The sequence below is a fragment of the Gasterosteus aculeatus genome, chromosome 12 (genome assembly GCF_964276395.1).
Source record: "Gasterosteus aculeatus chromosome 12, fGasAcu3.hap1.1, whole genome shotgun sequence".
Classification (NCBI taxonomy): Eukaryota; Metazoa; Chordata; class Actinopteri; order Perciformes; family Gasterosteidae; genus Gasterosteus; species Gasterosteus aculeatus.
In genome coordinates, this window is record NC_135700.1 from 3,047,851 (window position 1) to 3,067,227 (window position 19,377).

The 19,377-nt window shown below is 44.3% G+C and overlaps 1 protein-coding gene across 1 annotated transcript in view; it reads right to left on the bottom strand.

Annotated features, from left to right (window-relative positions):
* LOC120807643 (neural-cadherin) overlaps positions 1 to 19,377 on the bottom strand; it is a 285,961-nt gene that overhangs the window by 133,041 nt on the left and 133,543 nt on the right. Inside the window, exons 6-7 of the mRNA XM_040159884.2 lie at positions 15,056 to 15,305; positions 5,506 to 5,648 (exon numbers count right to left, since the gene is read on the bottom strand). Coding sequence (XP_040015818.2) covers positions 5,506 to 5,648; positions 15,056 to 15,305 — 393 coding nt within the window. The remainder of the gene's footprint in view (positions 1 to 5,505; positions 5,649 to 15,055; positions 15,306 to 19,377) is intronic.

Consider the following 19,377-nt stretch of genomic DNA (forward strand, 5'->3'; position numbering starts at 1 on the left):
AGGCATAAACACATTAGAGGGATCCACCGAAATAACAAAAGCAGTACTTTCAACGAAATGCCAATATCAGCCGGCTCACAATGACAACGCAGTTACGCTGCTCGGCAGTTCAAAATAGTCAACATGGTAAAAACCGAGTACACCTCGGCAAAACACCACTTTTGCAGGTATTTGAACAAAGGATCGCAGTTCATCCTAAAGGCAATATGAATGTTTGTACCTAAAGTCTATCCAATAATATTGAGATAATTCAATTGAAACCAACACAATTCATGTCATAGAGGTGTAAGGGGGGGGGCTTGTGGACATGAATATCTGTACAAAATGTTCATCTAAAAATAAATAATAATCTTTACACTGGGTAATAGGGACGGAAGTCATTAGAATTTGTCTAAGCATTAGCTAGATAAAGAGCTTTTTGTATGATATTCAGTTATTTCGGTGTACAGCCCGATTACATGGAGGTGAATGAACTCTACAGTATATCGAGTACTCTAAATTAATGATAACATGCAAGTTCTGGTCAAACTATTTCCATAATATGATTGATCTGTATTTATTTAAATGCATTTAAATATATTGTATAGGTGAAAAAATATATATTTATTTGTCTATAAATTTCATATGGAATTATTATTTAGCACTTAAGTTCATCAAATGAGATCCTTACATTTGGCCGTTCACACAAGAGCATCCTATGAAGACTAGTGATGTGTGTTCTGCAGATTGTCCAAAATACACTAAAGCGTTGAAAAAAACGATGGTGATGATTCCAGTAAGCTGTAAGCATTTTTCAATCAGTAGCAGTACGTGTAGTAAGTGGTAAGTTGTCATTGAAGGTGGAGAGAAAAAATAGCAGTAGAATTGGTTCTATTTGGATTTCTATAAGAAGAAAGCTGACTAGAACCATGAATTACAAGTAAAAAACATGGAACGCTAGGTACACGTATAAGACGCATTAACAGAGAAAGCACTCTTTCATCCTCCCCTTTCTCCACCCACGCTGAGTCGGCAGCGCCGCGGAGTGCACTCATGCTTAATGAATTGAGACAGAAGGCCGGATAAATGTGACCAGTTCAGTAAAGGCAGTAGGCGGACACGCACACACACACACACACACACACACACACACACACGTAGCAAGAAAGAGGCTGCTGCCCGCTCACTATGTGACATGAACAGGGAGCACCGGCGGCGCCCTGCAGTCCGATCCTCTGCCTCTGGTTGGCATAAACATCTAACAGGGCCTAAAAGCCTTAGATGAGAGCAGCACATGCCGGGTAAGTGGTTGGAAATGGGACATGGAAAAGGTTTTAGGGTATTCCAAGAACAAAGCATACAGCGAGCGTCTCTTCTGATCTACTAGATATGTGTCCCTGTGGTTTGGTTTATGGCCCTGTGTGTGGGTCTGCATACAGTACATGCTCCTTTCTATACATGCACATGTTTGTTTATGGCTGCATCTCAGGTGTGTGTGTGTGTGCGCACTTACAGTGCGAGGATTTGTGTTTTTCCATGTCTGCAAATGTTTTTGTGTGTGTTGGTGTTGCCGCTGTCGAAGCCAGCACATATCAGCGCTTGTTGGAGATGGAGAAGATGTTTCCCCGGGGGTCAGTGAGCAGACGTCACTTCACATGAACCGCAGCCAGGAGGAAGAGGAAGTAGAGGGGTGAGGCGAGGGACGGGTGAGAGGCAACGCGGAGGACTAAGGGGTAAAGCGGGATGGTGGTGGTGTGTGATCGGGGTGAGGGGCGGGCGGGGGGGCCGGGTGCTTCCTCCAGTCAGCGTCATGCCAACTGGAGTCTGGAGCTGGAAGAGGGACACGTGAAGAGAATGGGAAGTGGACAAGCGGAGGAGAGACAGAGACTATAACGATGCCACGGGGAACCAGGGAGAAGAATGAGGGCAGAACAATGTGGGTTTGTTACATAAGGCGGGATCAAACTCAGCTCTCCACATCAGGCAAAAACTCAATAGATGGAGTCAAAGAAAGACTAAATAATAGAACAACGAGACAACAGGACGATATTCTACCCCGTCGCTGGTTACCCAAACACACAACTGCCTTCCTCTCATGTCGTCTCTCTAAAATCACCCTAAACAAATGATGGAAGCCTGTTTATTTGCAGCAGAACTTTTTCCTTTGCCGTCAGTAAATACTGAGCGGGTGTCTCTGTATTTATGGGTTTTAATAGAAAGTGCGCAATCGTCATATTGGCCAGCCTGCTCGGATCCTAATGGGCATCTTAAATCTCATGGATACGCACTCTATTCTTGGGTGATTTACAAGCAAATTAACATGGAGAGGGAGGAAAACAAATCGCTTGAATGATTGTCGGACATTTAAGATGCGCTGGCAACAAGAGGGGGGAGGAGGCAGCAAAGGATTTTCATCAGCGACAGAGAGGATTCGGTGGGCTGGAGAGGGTGGGCCAAATCTAACGTGCTCGCCTCCCATCATAAGAGCCATAAAATAGTTTTAATGACCAAATGTCGGGCTCTTTCAAAAAGGACGTTCATATTACAAGCGTTATGCTGTGTGTGGAGAGCGACTAAGTGCTTGTGTGGGGTGTGTGGCATAATCACTGGTTTACCTGACTTGAATAATCCTACTTATAGATACAGTGTTTTTGCTATTAGGGCTCACACAGTATTATTATGATGGTTGTAAAGTAAAAATCAAAGTATTAGTGCAGACCAAGCAGGCCAAGCAGTTGATCCCAATTCCATTTGTAACAAAATATCCTTTGGGTGGCTTTTAAGACAGTGGGATTTCACTAACTAACTGCAGCGGATGTTTTACCCCCGGCTTTGACCCAACGGACTGAGCCGCTGTCATCCAAGAAGAATTTTTGATCAACTATTTATTTAACTATTTATACATTTAAAATATACAGATTTTTCTTTCCAAACCACACGTTATGTATCTGGTGAGGATGCCCCCTGGGCGGCCCCCCTAGGGAGGGGTTCCAGGCGCGGCCAGCTGGGAAGAGGCCCCGGGGAAGACCCAGGACTCTCTTCACTGGCCTGGGGACCCCCCAGTAAGATTGTTAGGGATTTTGGGGGTTCCCTGCTGGAACTGTTGCCCCCGCGACCCGACCAGATAAGCGGCCGAAGATGAGATGAGATAAAACTGAAAATGTCTGCTGTGAAGAACACGTGTAGTATTTGGATTGGACTATGTCATCATTATAGGGGCTGATTATCGGCTCAGTTGATAAACCTACGGTTGATCAATAGATCAGTCACGCTGAAACAACCGTGTTCCATTAGTTACCCTACTCAGTAGTGCAGCATGATGTGATCGTCCATTGATACACACCAATTACAGTCAACCTGCAGATTAACAGATGTGATGCAAAATCCATCAATTTGCACAAAATTACAATAAAGCATTGTTGTCCAAATTTTAGAATAAACAGAACGCAAGGGGGGGAATTAACACACAGTCCACCATCCACACGGATGTAAAACTTTGCCTACATCAAACTTTAATACCGAGCTCGTCGGTCTGAGAAAAAACAAGTAAACAGCAAACCTTTAATGAGGGATGACGGGCAGAAATGTGGTCAATGTGTCTAAATGCACAGGAGAGCCAACACAGTATAATTGGCAAAGCAAGCCTCCGCCACCATCTGACTAATAAGCCGCACGTCTTCTCACTGCGCGATAATATGACCACCATCGTGTACACCGACCTCACTGACGGGAGACGCATTGCTGCTGAACAGAGGCAATGGTGCTTCTAAGTTATGAGTAATTGAATTTATAGAAGTCATTGAATACCTTGAAACGGGATATGCAGATTCAGAGGGGGCTGCAATTTACAAAAGGGTCCAACCACTGGAAAATTGCCGCCCCCCCCCCCCCCCCCCCCCACACACACACACACACAGCGTCATTATTCCCGTTTCCTATTCCATATTGGCTCTCGTCGCTGCACCTGCCTCAAAGTCGGGATGTGTATAGATGATATTTTGTCACAGAGACACGGTGGAGACGCTCACCATGGCTGATCATTCTAGCGTCTCCTTGGCATGACCTGTCAGGTTTTAAATAACCTTGACAAACAGCAGACGGAGGAAAGGCGGCTGGCGGGGCATCCCTCCCCACGGAAGGGTGGAATAAAACTATACGACACACACTACATGAAGCAGCCTTTCAAGAAGCGCCGAGGCCCGCTTGACAAACGGCAAAGCTTTTACATTTATACGCTGCATGTAAATAGAGCAGGCAGCTGACAGCAAAGCAGGGTGTAAACAACTGGGGGGGGGGCAATCTTTGTGTAGATTTCAGAGTTCCAGGCAAGCGTGAGTAAATGGCTCAATAATAACAGGCTCCTGAGCAGCACCTTCTCTGCTTTCTTCTAATAATAGGGCAAGACGGGTCATATAGGGGACGCATATGATTCATAAAATGACATAAATAACAATAACATTTGTAATTTAATCTGCTGGAAGACGTTGCAGGCTGTAGTGCAATGGAACGCCAGGCGAGCTTTGGCACGATAAGCATCCCAAACTAACTGGATGCGTTTTACTACTGAAAGCCCGCAACTCATGTTGATGTTCATGTTTGTTGCATCATAAAGAATTTTTAGAGTAACTTCCATTTTGACTGGAACATTGTTAGGTTCATGAAAAAACTCCACTAAGTAAAGGAATTCGGAAACAATCGTTCCGTTGTAATAACCAAGTAAATTACGTGAAAAAAAGGTTCCCGTCCTCATATAAGTGACATCACTCATCGTGGACATGTTCTCACGTTCGAGCAGATTCTTTTTTTTTTGCAAACGGCAGTTTCCGTTACAACATCGGTGATGTGGAGAATATTAGTAAAGCTGCTGTATGCAGAGCCGTGAGAAAGGTGTGCCTTGCTTTTTGTTCCCTGGACACAAACCAGTGAGAGCATTAAAGAGGAGTTCCACAGGATTGCACCTGAATAAAATACATTATAGGTCCAATACCATTGTACCATTTTTTAAATATTAACTGACAACACTATATTGGAACTTATGCGTTGACCCGAGCAGCAATTTTCTCCCACGCCATTTCTCTCTCTGTTGCTTTTTTTTCTAATTACGGGTTCATACTCGCCGTACGCTTGCATTAATATTTCCAGCTCAATAAGGGTGAAGTACTGTTTGTGGTTGTTGCCATGGTAAATCGTAATATCATGGCTCCATTCACGCTGCCTTCACACTGTGGGGGTGCTTTCCCATCTCAGGGTAAATCAGGGTTTGACTCAGAGTTTGTTAAACCTCCTACTTGAAACGGACCCCTGCTGGCTCTTGTATTGAAGTCTGTTATTTTCACTTCTATCATCTGTATCTTTTTGTGACAGCAACCCTGCTGTCCCAAACTAACCCATTCCACAAAGGTGCATGGCTCGCAGGGGAAGATGTCAGTGGATTGCTATGCTTGGTAAGTGGTGAACATGGAAAACAACCAATAACACTTTGGATTGAATGCGAATGGGCAGTCGAGAAGAGAAAAAAAGTGGTACCTTTTTGGCTGTCAATGACAAAGTTGCCCTCTTCGTTTCCTGTGGTAATCACATACGTGATCCCGTCCCCGTCAGGGTCCTTCGCCAGCACCGTGGCAACGAGTGTGTTGGGTCCCGCGTCCTCGGAGACAAAGGTCCGATATCTGATGAAACACACACACAATCAACAGCTTGCCCACACTTCAGGAGACACGAGTCCTGGCTGCTGTTTCAGATCAATTCCATCTGATTCATGTTTAACCAGTGGATTAATGTACATATGGCTAAAATACTCACTAAAACCGTGATAGATTTGAATCATAAATGTGTCTCAAGCAAATCTATTTACAGGCCTTACAAAAAAGAGTAACAAGGCTCTATTACAGCCTTGTTACTCTTTTTTGGTTAAGCCATCTTTGCATTTCAAATAAGAGTATGGAGACACTGTTACCCCCTGTAACAACCATAGGGCGTCAGCCATGAATCACACCTCTTGTGGCATTCCTTACTTCCAACATCATGTCAATCTAGCAGTGATTTTATTCCTGCTTGGACCAGAGTGTTGCAGAGTGACTGTGAGAAAAGCAAGTTTCATAGGATGTTACGTGTGCAGCTGAACTGGGCCGTGCTTATGAGGTAAGTGGTTTTGTTCCCCGGTGAACAGCGAACAGACCTCCATGCACCAGAGCTCTACTCAATGCTAAAATGTCATGCGTTAATGTGACAGCTATCCTTTTTTTTTTCAAAAGCAGCATCGTCGGGTTGGTTTTACACCAGCTTGCGGGTTGCTTTCGCGGGGAGCCGCAGGTGTTGATCAGTCCCTGAGCAGTTAGAAAAACACAGACCGGCAGAGTGCTGAAAAATGAAAAACACCTTCAGATACCATTCGGGTAACCGCCATATGCAGTGAAAACAGGAAGAAAGTTTCACACTCGTTGACGACTTTTAACCGCCTACCCCACCATCTTCCACGGCTCCCTCCATCATTGAGTGGTTGCAATTTAACAGCTTTCAAAGTGAGAACGTGGAGCAGTGAGCTTCCTTTTTCCTCTGGTACTTCTACAGTAAAACACAAGGTGTGAATTGTTCTCAGCACAGCACAATCTGAGAGGAGTGTGTGCCTCACAGTAGAGGAGGATTTTTAATGGGCATATAAAGACTTCTTTAGTTTAAACGTATGGCTGTTCATGCACGTAGCAGTGGAGGGGAACGTCGGCATCCTTGAGCTGAGCATTATGCATCATTAGTACGCAAGCTAATAACTTCATATATATATTGGACCTAAATGGACCCATACATACACATATGTACATGTAACCCATTCAAACTTGACATGCATTTCTTATCAGCAGACGTGTACCAAACCAAACCAAAGCTCAGCTTCATGCTCTCAAATTCTCCTTTAGTTTTGTCAGAGTATCTCAAGAGTAGCACTTTGAACTTCAGCTTTGAACTCTATCTCACCACGGATGTGCTTGAAAGCAGAACTTTTCTCGAAAGGCTGGCCTTTCCACCTTGTTGACTTAGCGGTTCACACTTGACATTCCCGGCACACGTTTCCACGGCCCTCTGGGCAATAGCCCATATTATTGCGTAATACAACACGCCAAGCTCCCGGGGTTAATAGTTAAACGTTAAGAAGTACCTTGACAACATGGCATTCGAACTAGCTGGGTTGAACTTCATTTTGATTAAAATAAAAATAATATACACGTTCCGAGAGCAGCTTCTCTTGGTTTAAAAAAAAAAACATGTGTCACCATCTCAAAAATATTGAAGGTCACTCAGCGACCACGCAGACCTCCACCAGAGCCAATCCATTCCAAAATACAGCAGCCTCCTTGGCCCACGCCACCCTTTCACTCAGTTTCATGAGAAGCGGGTCATTGTCATGGCTCATAACTACAATAGAGAAATTGAAACATATTGAAAATCAATGCTTCCTTTTGCTAAAGCACAAGCAGCTAAAAGGGGATTTGGAGAGCGCACACCTCCACCAAGGTTGTTTCCATGACAAGAAATGGATGTGTTTTTGACGCGGAACCAACACCAAAGGTTATTTATAACTATGAAAAAGCTAGCGGGCAAAGAAAAAGTGTCTCTTCATTAAGCTGTGATTTGTTTCAGCACTACGGACAGCGCCACACCCACGGACAGACAAAGCGGCTTTTTACTGTGTAGACGGATAAGTTACTTCTATCTAATTTGTTTGAGAAACAAACTAAATGATAAATGATTGTTAAATGATTGTTAAATGATGAGTCAATGAGAAAAAAACAACATTAAATAAATGAGATCTAACCAAATAAATTCTTAGTCCGGGACACTTCTGCTGTCCACCAAAGCCCATAAATGGGCTCTTAATTGCAGAGACGTCTTGGTATTTTCACATTGAGATGAACTGAATCATTTTAATAATACTTACAGCACTGAAAATGACATTTAAAATACTTTTTCATGAATACCGTGGTTGCTGAGCACAATCCTCATACTCCTAACAGTTGTCAGTAATGTTTATTGAAAAAGTGTACCATCTCAGTAGGGTGTTAAATGCCATTTGACCTTCTCCTTAAAGTGATTGTAGGGATGTTTTACTGGTCCTCGCTTTAACCTGAACCACCGATAACCGTCTCTGTGCATGAACCGTTTCAAGGTACAAGGAGATGTACTCTGCTGTTGTTTCTCAATGACTCATTACTAATTGAAAAGGAATGTCGGGTGTCTGTCGACAGCCTGACATGAACGCACACCCCTCTGCCACGCAGCGCCCCGGTGACACGGCCCGTTTAGTGTTCGCTGAAAACACGGAGCTCTCATTAGGAGCCCAGCGCTGTGTTCATGTTCTTTCACTGCCGTCTTTCTGCCTCCACAACTGTTGGACTAGTTCTGTCTGGGAAGATCAGCGGCCTGTCACCACTTTGCTGGGTTTTGTGCGGCTGTTGTTGCAGCCTTTGAGATATTTCGGCTAGCAGTCTGCAAGCCGAGCACGGATCAATACGCACGCAGGCAAGGGGAGACACTGTGCGGCGTTTTCTTATTATGTCGTTTTCTCTGAGGACACATAGGTCGCATTGATCAAACGGCTTAAACCTGTACTCTAAGTAGGCTTTCTGACAGATCATTCAAAAATTGCTTGTATTTATCTCACCTCAAAGAACAAGGCCACCTTGTGCTTTTCTGGCTGCAATTTGAAGGTTAAATTACAAAGGCTGTCCGTGCGCTTGAATTCAGGCACACAGCCTAAGCCTCCTTTGTCCCGCCTCCCCGAAGTAACTCAACTCACTCATACAGATACAGACGGACTAATCATCATAGATCCAAATGGAGTTGGCTGCCAATTGGTCTTACAACAAGGCACAGCCAGAAATGGCCACAACAACAGCTGAAGGCGGCCTGTGTTGGTCTGCTGTACTGAGGGAATATTGACGGCTCAGGTCCGGCCTTCTTTGTGCCTCGTCCCTCGGTGTTTTCAGCAGCATTGCTCCTACGTTTCAGCTGTTTGACCCCTCAAGGCGGCAGTGATTGACAAGTGATGACAGGGGACATGTGCAAGAGTCAAATAAGTAATAACATTTCATAACATTTTAATGACAACATAGTACATAGGATAGCATCTTGCAGTTGATGGAGATTTGTGGGATGCACATCCAGGGCGTGAAGCTCCCGTTCCACCACATCCCAAAGATGCTCTATTGGGTTGAGATCTGGTGACTGTGGGGGCCATGTTAGTACAGTGAACTCATTGTCATGTTCAAGAAACCAATTTGAAATGATTGGAGCTTTGTGACACGGTGCATCATCCTGCTGGAAGTATCAGCGGATGAGTACATGGTGCCATAAAGGGATGGACATGGTCAGAAACAACGCTCAGGTAGGCCGTGGCATTTAAACGATGCCCAATTGGCACTAAGGGGCCTAAAGTGTTCCAAGAAAACATCCCCCACACCATTACACCACCACCACCATCCTGCACAGTGGCAACGAGGCACGACGGATCCATGTTCTCATTCTGTTTACGCCAAATTCTGACGCTACCATCTGAACTTCTCAACAGAAATCAAGACTCATCAGACCAGGCAACATTTTTCCAGTCTTCAACTGTCCAATTTTGGTGAGCTCTTGCAAATTGTAGCCTCTTTTTCCTATTTGTAGTGGAGAGGAGTGGTACCCGGTGGGGTATTCTGCTGTCAGCCCATCCGCCTCAAGTTTGTGCGTGTTGTGGCTTCACAAATGCTTTGCTGCATACCGCGGTTGTAACGAGTGGTTATTTCAGTCAAAGTTGCTCTTCTATCAGCTTGAATCAGTCGGCCCCTTCTCCTCTGACCTCTAGCATCAACAAGGCATTTTCGCCCACAGGACTGCCGCATACTGGATGTTTTTCCCTTTTCACACCATTCTTTGTAAACCCTAGAAATGGTTGTGCGTGAAAATCCCAGTAACTGAGCTGATTGTGAAATACTCAGACAGGCCCGCCTGACCACGCCACGCTCAAAATGGCTTAAATCACCTTTTTTTCCCATTCTGACATTCAGTTTGGAGTTCAGGACATTGTCTCGACCAGGACCACACCCCTAAATGCATTGAAGCAACTGCCATGTGATTGGTTGATTAGATAATTGCATTAATGAGAAATTGAACAGGTGTTCCTAATAATCCTCTAGGTGAGTGTATATATATATATATATATATATATATATATATATATATATCCTGGACACAGGGTCGCGGGGGGGCTGGATTCTATCCCACCCTGGGCTGGTCGCCAGCCAATCACAGGGCTAAAAGAAGACAAATGCAGAACATCATTTCCAGAACAAAGTAAAAGCAGACTTATACGCACATTACTGATCACTTCATTTAAATCTCAAGATGATGTCAATAATTTCATGAATAAACATCAAAATTTCAAACATCAAAAAAGTTTTAATAAGGTTGTGTCTGCGACATTTTTAAGGCTTATTTGACTTTGACACCAACATCAACCGAACAAATGTGTCTCTAATGCTTTCCAGCTGGTGCTTGGGGGCTTCTACAGCAAGAAGGAGTGCATGTGAGTGTCTCTCTATTGAGAGAGAGAGATCAGGACTAATCACCAAGAGGAAAGCAAAGCAGGCCCACAGTCGAGCAGCAGCGAGAGGCCTTTTGCAATCACATTTGGGCTCCGCCACTACTCTACTGTGGCCGGATCAATGCTGCCACAAATTGAAATCCGCCTCAGACGCACACACCGCCACACACTAATTCATTTGGTAACCTTTTTTTTCACTTTTTGTGTTAGTTTGTTTTGAATCTGTTGATCCAGTGGGAGAAAAAATAGTGTCCCTTAAAGGCCAGAGCCCAACGTCAGTTGTGTACATAAATTACAGAATTAAATTATTGACTTCATTTTGTTCATCCTGATGAAGGAGCATGCAGGGAAGACAGGTGGTAATGCAGTGTGTATGTGTGTGTTGAATATTAGAGGGCCAGGACAGTCAGCTGATCCGACTGCTGCTTACGGATTGTTTTATTTATTTGCTGGAATATCTTCCCGTCGGACTGTCGCAGCGGAATTCTCTGTACAGAGAAAATACTCTGACATTTTAAAGTACGCCATCTTATTGAGGTGGCGGGTTCATGAGAGTCTCTTTGTTCATATCCCCGTGTCTGTTTACCCTGGTGGAGTTTAAAAGATTGATCTGTTTGATCTTTAGTACCTTTTGTGAAGGATGGTATTTGTGTAATGATGTTCACACAGAACACGGAGGCCGGATCCAACAAGGACAAGGACAGTCACATGAGGGAAAATACAAATATAACATTGAAGTATACAACAAGTACCTAGTAGTGTTGTGCGACCCTTCGGTCCTCTTGTTTTTCATAAGGACAGAGCTAACTGTGCCGTTGAGGATGGACCCACTTTGACACTGGCTGCCTTTTATACTCTCAACAGTGATGGAGGCACAACGTGTATCTACAATGTTGTTTAGTATTTAGCATGATCACAACAACAACCTTCATCATCGTGTTTAACGGCTTCAGTTGAAGATCCACCTGCACAGGTGAAGGAAACTGATGGTGAACCCTGGTTAGCTGTATGAATGCTAAAGTATTCCAGTTGCTTTAGGAGCACTGCTGATCGCATAAACCGGCCTCTCAGGCCTCATCCAGGTTCAGGAAACTAGTGACGGTTTGTGCTCACAGAGCTCAGTGTTTGATCGACGGGTCGGTACGGCGTTAATCAGCCGTCTCCACCGTATGGCAGCAGTCCATGGCGCTGCTGGTGAGGTAGCCGGAGGGGAAAGCTCACGTGCACTTGAATGTAAAATGGTGAACGGGGGTAGTGCTTCATGGCCTTAACTTCAGAGGGCCGTTTCCCTGCTGCAGAAACCAAAAACTGAAGGTTTGCATGTGAGACATTTGTTTCCCACTCCCAAAAATCCAACAGCATCTTTGTTCTTTTGCTCAAACACACAGCTCCAAACATCAATGTGCTCAGCTGACTGAGATGACCGTATTCTCTCGAGATAATGGAAGGCTGCGGCTAGCATGCGCTACTCTGCAAAGCCAGAACATTTCTGCTGCTTTTTTCTCTTCTACATGTCTCAGCAACTGCTGGGGATGCTGACATGTTACCTGGAGGTGCACCCTGACGTAGCGCTGGCTGTTGATAATTGTTTTGTTTGTTGTGTTCAACTACACATGTAAGACTCATGCAGATGTTCGTACAAGTCAGGCGAAGAAAGCTTTTCCATCAAGGTGTGAGAGCTCAAGTTAATTGGAGAGCCAGCCGGAGCAGCTGATAAGATCAGAGCGTGACAGTTTTCATTTCAACTGGCCCACTAATTGTTGATGAATAAATATGGAGACGCCTGCTTCTGTCTTCCTGTCGGAAGGATCTGTTGTCTGTTTTTCAAAATGATTACTAGTTTCAGTGGGGTAACCGGTAACCGCTAAACTTGTCATCGTAAACGTCATCCGTACGTTGCTAGATCGTAAAGCTTGATAAGCTCGGCTGCAGGAACTTTACGTCATCTCCACTGGAAGTGCACCAGAGAGGGCACTCCATCATGTTCCCTCCACCCGCGTGTGTGGGTGGACATCGAGAATCAGCGAATCATGAAGACATTTTTATTCTGATTCCTTTCATGAGCTACTAAACAACTACACATCAACTGTCCCTGTACTGAACCCCGGCAAACATATCCAATGGGGGCGGGGCAGCTGCTAGGGTGGTTACCGTGGCAACAGGCAGGTGATGGTAGGTTCAGTAACAGGGTCCTGATAGCTCGCAAAGTGACAGCGAATAGATGAGAGGCGGCTATTCTGTCACTCCCCAGGAAGGGAAGGCATGCGGCGAAGAGGAAGATCTGAGAGCGAGAGTGTAGAACCGAAGGGGAAAAAAGGACTTTCATTCGGCCCCTTTCTGTCCATCTTTTTCACCCTGGTGGTCGTGACCAACGACATCTTCACAGCACAGAATTCAAAAGAATGTAGAATCTAGGATTTATACAACAAAAGATGATCATCAACCACAGTTTCTCCTCTGGATGAAATATTGAGAGATTTGACAGTTAAATGCACACGCACAGGGGATGAACCCTGAGCTACTGTCTTTACGGCCACTGAACTTTTCAGTTAAGGTGCACACAACCACGGAGCGAATTATTTATGATGCAAGGAGAGCGTCCTGTTCATATTTTAAACGTCTCTTTAAAACCATATGAATTATTTCAATCTTATCTTAAATGAGCCACATGAACATATAAATATAACAAATCTTCCAAAACTTCCAAACAAAATTTTGACTTTTGCAGGCCTGGAAATGACTATTTTAAAATTCCATGACTTTTCCAGGTTTTCCATGACCGTACGAGCCCTGTAAGATATCTCTTGAGGAATAAAATGATTAGTTGATTTAATGGACAGATCTGTATACCTTATTTTCTCTACTAAGAAGCATTCAGAAGCACCGCTCTAAATCTTGTGTTTACCAGAGATGTGCTCCCAAGTTTCTTGGAAATGCAAGAAAAAGCCTAAAAACACAATCTTTTAATTTAATCAGCAAAAGAAATCAGACTGAGAGGGGCAGACCTTTCGAAGATAGAAAGTGCTTTCACATTGTCCAGAATGCAGGAAATGAAGTGTTTGACTTTTCCCGGAGGAAGGCGTCAAGCCCCCCACCTCATATACTGGGCATCCCCATCAATGAACGCCCTTGCATTGCTCATCACCACAAGCTTACAACTCCAGGAAGAAATAGGACCATGTTTCTCTTTATGGACTTGCCTCTCTCTTTCTATCCGTCTTCTCCTCTCAGTCCATCACACGCATGGACTCAACACACACACGAGTGCAGTTTCTCCTGCGTACGCACAAACACACACACATACACAGGGACTTTACCTTCGTAAATTGCCTCCTCCTGGACTGCCCCTGCTATCTGTTTGCTCAAAAACATACGAGATGTTTTTGCTCACTCCTGCCCATAGAGCGTGCGCATATTAAAGCATTAGCACGAGCGCACACGTGTGTGCATGCATAGATGACTTTGTGCATATGTGTGTGCGTTAGCTATACATCTGTGATTGTGCAGTAGAGTGTCGAGGCCACCAGAACAAATAACTGACCGATCATTCTGCTGTCGCTCGTCAGTAGATCAATACAACCCAACGCACGCACACTCACATGCACACTCACACCCACACTCACCCACCATCAACAACATGAACACATGCCAATCTGACGCGGTAAGGTATTTTACAACTGCGTCACTCTGTCCAAACCAACATTGTGCAGGGACCTTCTCAATAACAGAACACAGACACACACAAAGGCATGCGAGAGCGCGTGCCCGGGGCCTCCTGAGGCCGCTGGTGGGCATGGCTGATTGACCCCGCCTCACCACTCTGCCCATTTCTGTGCCAGAAAATCAACCAATTAAAACATGCAGCCACCACAGCATCACTTGGAATTGTGGTTAGCGGCAGCTGCAGTGTGGAATTGGGAGGCAGCTGTGTGGAGCTGACCTGACAAAGCGCTTGCTCGCCCACAACCCCACTCTCTCTCTCTCTCTCTCGCTCTCTCTCCCCAACGTCTCTGTGTGTCTCTCAGCATCATTTCGTCCATCTTTTTTTTCCTATTTCCACCATGGATTCATCAGCCTGTTAAATGTAGAGCCACACAATTTTAGTGGTGTCTTCATGTGATAGAGACAGAAAACCAAAGGGGTAGAGACACCCATCACTTAAATCCAATAGAGAGGAGATCACATAAAAGGGACAGCGGCCCTGACAAAGTCATTACGTCAGCCAGCGGCTTAAATTGAACCGTGGCTGCATCTGATGACTACTTTCAATAATTAGTGTTTCTTTTCCTTTCAGATCAAAGCACATCTGAAAAAAAAGATTCAATTGCACACGGAAACTATTTTTTTTTCTGTATTTCATTTACTGTATTTACATGATTCTAAATGTCAGAGGACTCCTGGAACCTCCGGCGCTCCACCCTCACCAGCACGGAGCAATCCCACACAAGTAAAAGTTTCATCGCGCCCCATCCACACCAGTTGTGGAGCCTGAATGCTACTTACATATGCTGGGAGAACTCTGGCGCCTCGTCGTTGACGTTGGCCATTCGAATCCGTACTGTGGTTGTTCCGGTGCGGGGGACCTCCCCCTTGTCAACGGCCATCACTACGAACTCGTACAGGTGGTTGGGTCTTTCGTAGTCCAGAGGCCCTGCAGGGAAGATGGTCCCGTGAGGGGAGATGGTGAAGTCCGGACTCAGGGTGTAATAGGTCAGCTCCGCGTTCTCTTCGGAGTCACAGTCATTGGCGGACACTGAAAATGACATCGAAGTAGAGGGTAGGAATAAAGAAGTTAGAGGGACGAAAACACAAAACCTAGACACCTCAGATCTCAACTTGTCGCTTGCCGCTTACATTTCAGTAGATCTGCAGGTGTATTCATGGGATGCACCCTCTAACACCACCACCACTAGGCCGGTGCAGTAGGCTCTCCATATGAGGAATCAAGGGCGTCCATTTTAATGAATGTACCCTGAATGAGCATGGCTGTTATCAGGCTCGTGCACAGATAGGCCGCTAGTGGTGCTCAAGCACCTGCCCTTTTGATCCTGGATGAGAAAAGTGACCCTTCTGCTGGAGCCCAATTTTTTCTTCATGCATCAATATTTAAGAACAAAAATGACTCTCTCTGTCATCAATTCCCCCCCAAATGTGTTTTTTTATCTGAAAGGGCATTTATTTGAGTTCTTGTGAGAATTTCGCCCCAACATGCTCCGCAGGGCCCACAAGCCCAAACACTCCAAAAGCAGAAGGTCAGGTAACTGCAGCAGCGCGACTTTTAGTTGTCATTTCAGCTTTTAGCTCGGTGGCGATCGCCGCAAAAAAATCAGAAACACCGCATAGGATCGGTTTCGGGCAATGCGAGCTTTCGCAACCGCTTCAGGGCACCTTTTAGCTAACGAGGGCAATTCAGGTGGACGCCATGGGTAATGTGAATGAATGAGATCTAGCAAGGAGACCTGGGATGTTTTCAGACAACGCACAAATGAATGTCGACCTTCTTGCTAATACTCAACAAACATCTGCTGTAAACACACGCGATGTTCCCAATGCTGTTTGCTGTTTGTCTGTTGCTGTTCCCTTTTGGTTTGAGCACCTGACCCCCAGAATGTCTGTGCACGTGCCTGGCTGTTATTCATTCTCACTTATATCCTATAGCAACATCCTTGGAGGTTAATACAAATCTGAAATATGTATGACATTGTAAAAGTCAAATTGTCTTCTGATATAGCATGACAGCACAAACAAACATTTATCTTTTTAGCACATTTTGTGTAATTGCACATTTAGGTTATAAGATTGGCATCAAAATAGGGCTATTCATCCGAAAAATATTTTCAAATGTCTACATTTGGTGGCGTTGCCAGTCATACAGGATCAATACATTTTTCACCTTTTTCTGACCCGCTTGGGCTCCTTTAGTAGAATGAAATCCCATTAGAAATGACTTACAACAAACGTACTCATCAAGTCATGGTGAAATAGAAGGTATGAGCTGAATTAGACACATATAATCTGTTCTATTAATAATTCAGAGACACGTTTTATTACTGACTGAAGATCAGCACAACGTGAAAGTAATGTGCTATCCAGTTCCTACAAAGGGAGTAGGTGTTATTTGCCGAGCATGCATTGAAAGGACTGTCGTTTTGCACCATTTCTGTTTCCACACTACACACATTGGGAATCCATGGAGCCGCGCCTCGCTCGGCCACAAATTGATTGCCTTGCTAAAACTGAAAGGATCCACGAGGGATTTGAATAAGCATATTTTCTGCTAACAAGTCATTTTGCCATCAAACCCTCAATTCTCCAATTCACCTTACATTGCATTTGGCTCGAGCTCTTAAACACACAAAAACAAACAAACACCCAAGTCAGTGAATACAGGCGCTTTCACGCATTGACAGAACATCACTGTTTGCAAAAGCTTACAATCTGTTAACCCCAAGAGAAACTCCCAGCACGATTCAGATTCATATTTTAAATGAATGAATGATTTCAACAAAATGAAAAAGACTGTTTATAAACTTCATCAACATAACTTGTTTTATTCCATTATGGCAGTTCGTGTTCAATTTTAATTGGAATATTCATTGATTTTGCATGGATTTTCTTATTAAAAATAAATGTTTTTAACTGTGGCCTCGAGTCTTCATCCGGAACAACCATATAATTAAGGAAAATGAATTACATTTTCCAAAAAAACAACTTCACCCATAACGATGATGTCCTGAATAATTAAGTTGAACTTCAACAGAGAGGCTCATTGAATTACTACTAATTGGAAAACCTTATGAAAGTCATGCTGAGGATACCATGGAAATCCCCTAAAACGCCTCACCAGTAAACTGGTTTCCACTCCGTCTTTAGAATATCGTCATGATAATCATCAGCTGATGATGCGGAACGACTATCGACTACATCTTTTTCTCACAATTTATTCACACTACAGAATTTCTTGGGGGATCAGCTCATCCCGACCCATTCTTGAAAATAGTGGTGACCTTCAGTACCTTCTGTGCACACAGATTAATTAAATAAATAAAGATGTAGACATCACAGGAGGGGGAGGAGAGAAAATGGCAGGTTGAATTAGAGGGATTACAGTTTGCAAGTACATTTGAAAATAACATTGTATTGGTCTGTTAACAGTGGAAACGAGAGTTTCATCATTAAATTGCCAGTAATACATCGACAGCTGCAAAAGCAGCTTCTCTATGTGTATTAATTCTTCTTTTTAGAAAAATTGCAATACACAACAGAAAACTACAACATATCTGGTGCCCGGACTTACTGTAAGTCTGTTATTTAGATGTATGCTGAGATCAGCAAGCTGGATAAAATAAATAAAAGGAGATAAAATGTATTTTTTGCCCTGCCATCCTGGTTACAAGGACCACATTTTCTGAATAACAACTGAAATGCAGCCGTTTTGCAGCTGCAAAGTGATGAATAACCTCTCATCCGGCAACAATGGGTAGAAAATGCACTGTGGCGCCGGTGTCTGCCCGGCGTCCAATCAAACGCAGCGGCCAAAGGCACAACACACGTGGGTCAATATCTAATTTACTAAGTAGAGTTTTCAGAGCACTATTTGAGGATGTATTCATCAGCAGGTCCCTCTGTAATCAGCATAGCTCTGCTGGCATCACTACACGTCAGACTGAAATATAATGATTTGGTACTGAAGAGGGAAACTGAAGAAGACTCAGATCTCTATGGAAACCAACCAAGTGGGCTTGCTTGGCACTCAGCTTTTCTATCCAACATGTCAAAGTACACACTTGTCCACCGTCACGATGGGAGTTACTATGGGATAATTAGCACAGAATTTAGCAGAGATTCTGGATGCCTATTTCTCCCTCATTTAATACTGTGGCTCTAAACCTGTTTTTTTACTAAGAACCTGGACTGTTCAGCTTCAGGTGCACTCCAAACTGATTCGGGTAGAATGAATTCTGTTCATTGTGCCATGCGTTTTACTGCACTTAGTTTCTTAAAGACAGAAAAGCCTTTTGGGAGCAGAGAGTGTGAGGGGTGTATACAAGTACATAGCCGATGCTCAAGCCACAATATTGGAAACTGTAAAAGGCTCCGGAATACAGTGTTTGAGATATCATAAAGTGCAGAGAAAACCCTGGTACAACACACACGCACACACACACACACACACACACACACACATGTGTAAGCACACGCACGCACAGAGCGGCGCAGCAGGGTGGAACTTCTCACCTCCCTGAGTGCATCTGTTGATGGCAGGAAGCTTAGCGGCCGTTCTGCATCCTACACCCAACACCTAATTTCCTTACTGCCTTGTTAACTTTGTCCCTCACTGACACGAATTTGACAGATGGCAGAACAGAAGAGAGAGAGAGAGAGAGAGAGACCCCCTAACCCTGGCTGCACAAGCTTGTGTCCCATGAGGACAATTTTCCAAGGCAGAACCAAATCTTCCTTTTTCAATAGTTACCATCAACATCCAGGTCTGTCAGTTTTTAAACAAATACATATTTATTACTACATCAGCCTGAGCTCTTTCATTGGGCGGAAAGTTGTTGTTTTTCGGTGTGCATCGAATGGATTTGATGTTGCGTGCGTCATGCTGCGCTCCCGACAGCGCGGCTGGCAGTGGCCAGTTGGTTATAGATGGGATCAATGTTTGCTTTGTAGAACGACAGGAAAGAGTTGCAATTATCTGCTGTGGAGGAGTGGAGAGATTGTCTGTAGGTTGGGAGAGTTTGTTTATCTTGGAGAAAAGGACTTTGGGTCTGGCGGAACAGGAGTTGATGATGCAGCGCTGTAGGTGGAGCATCAGTCAA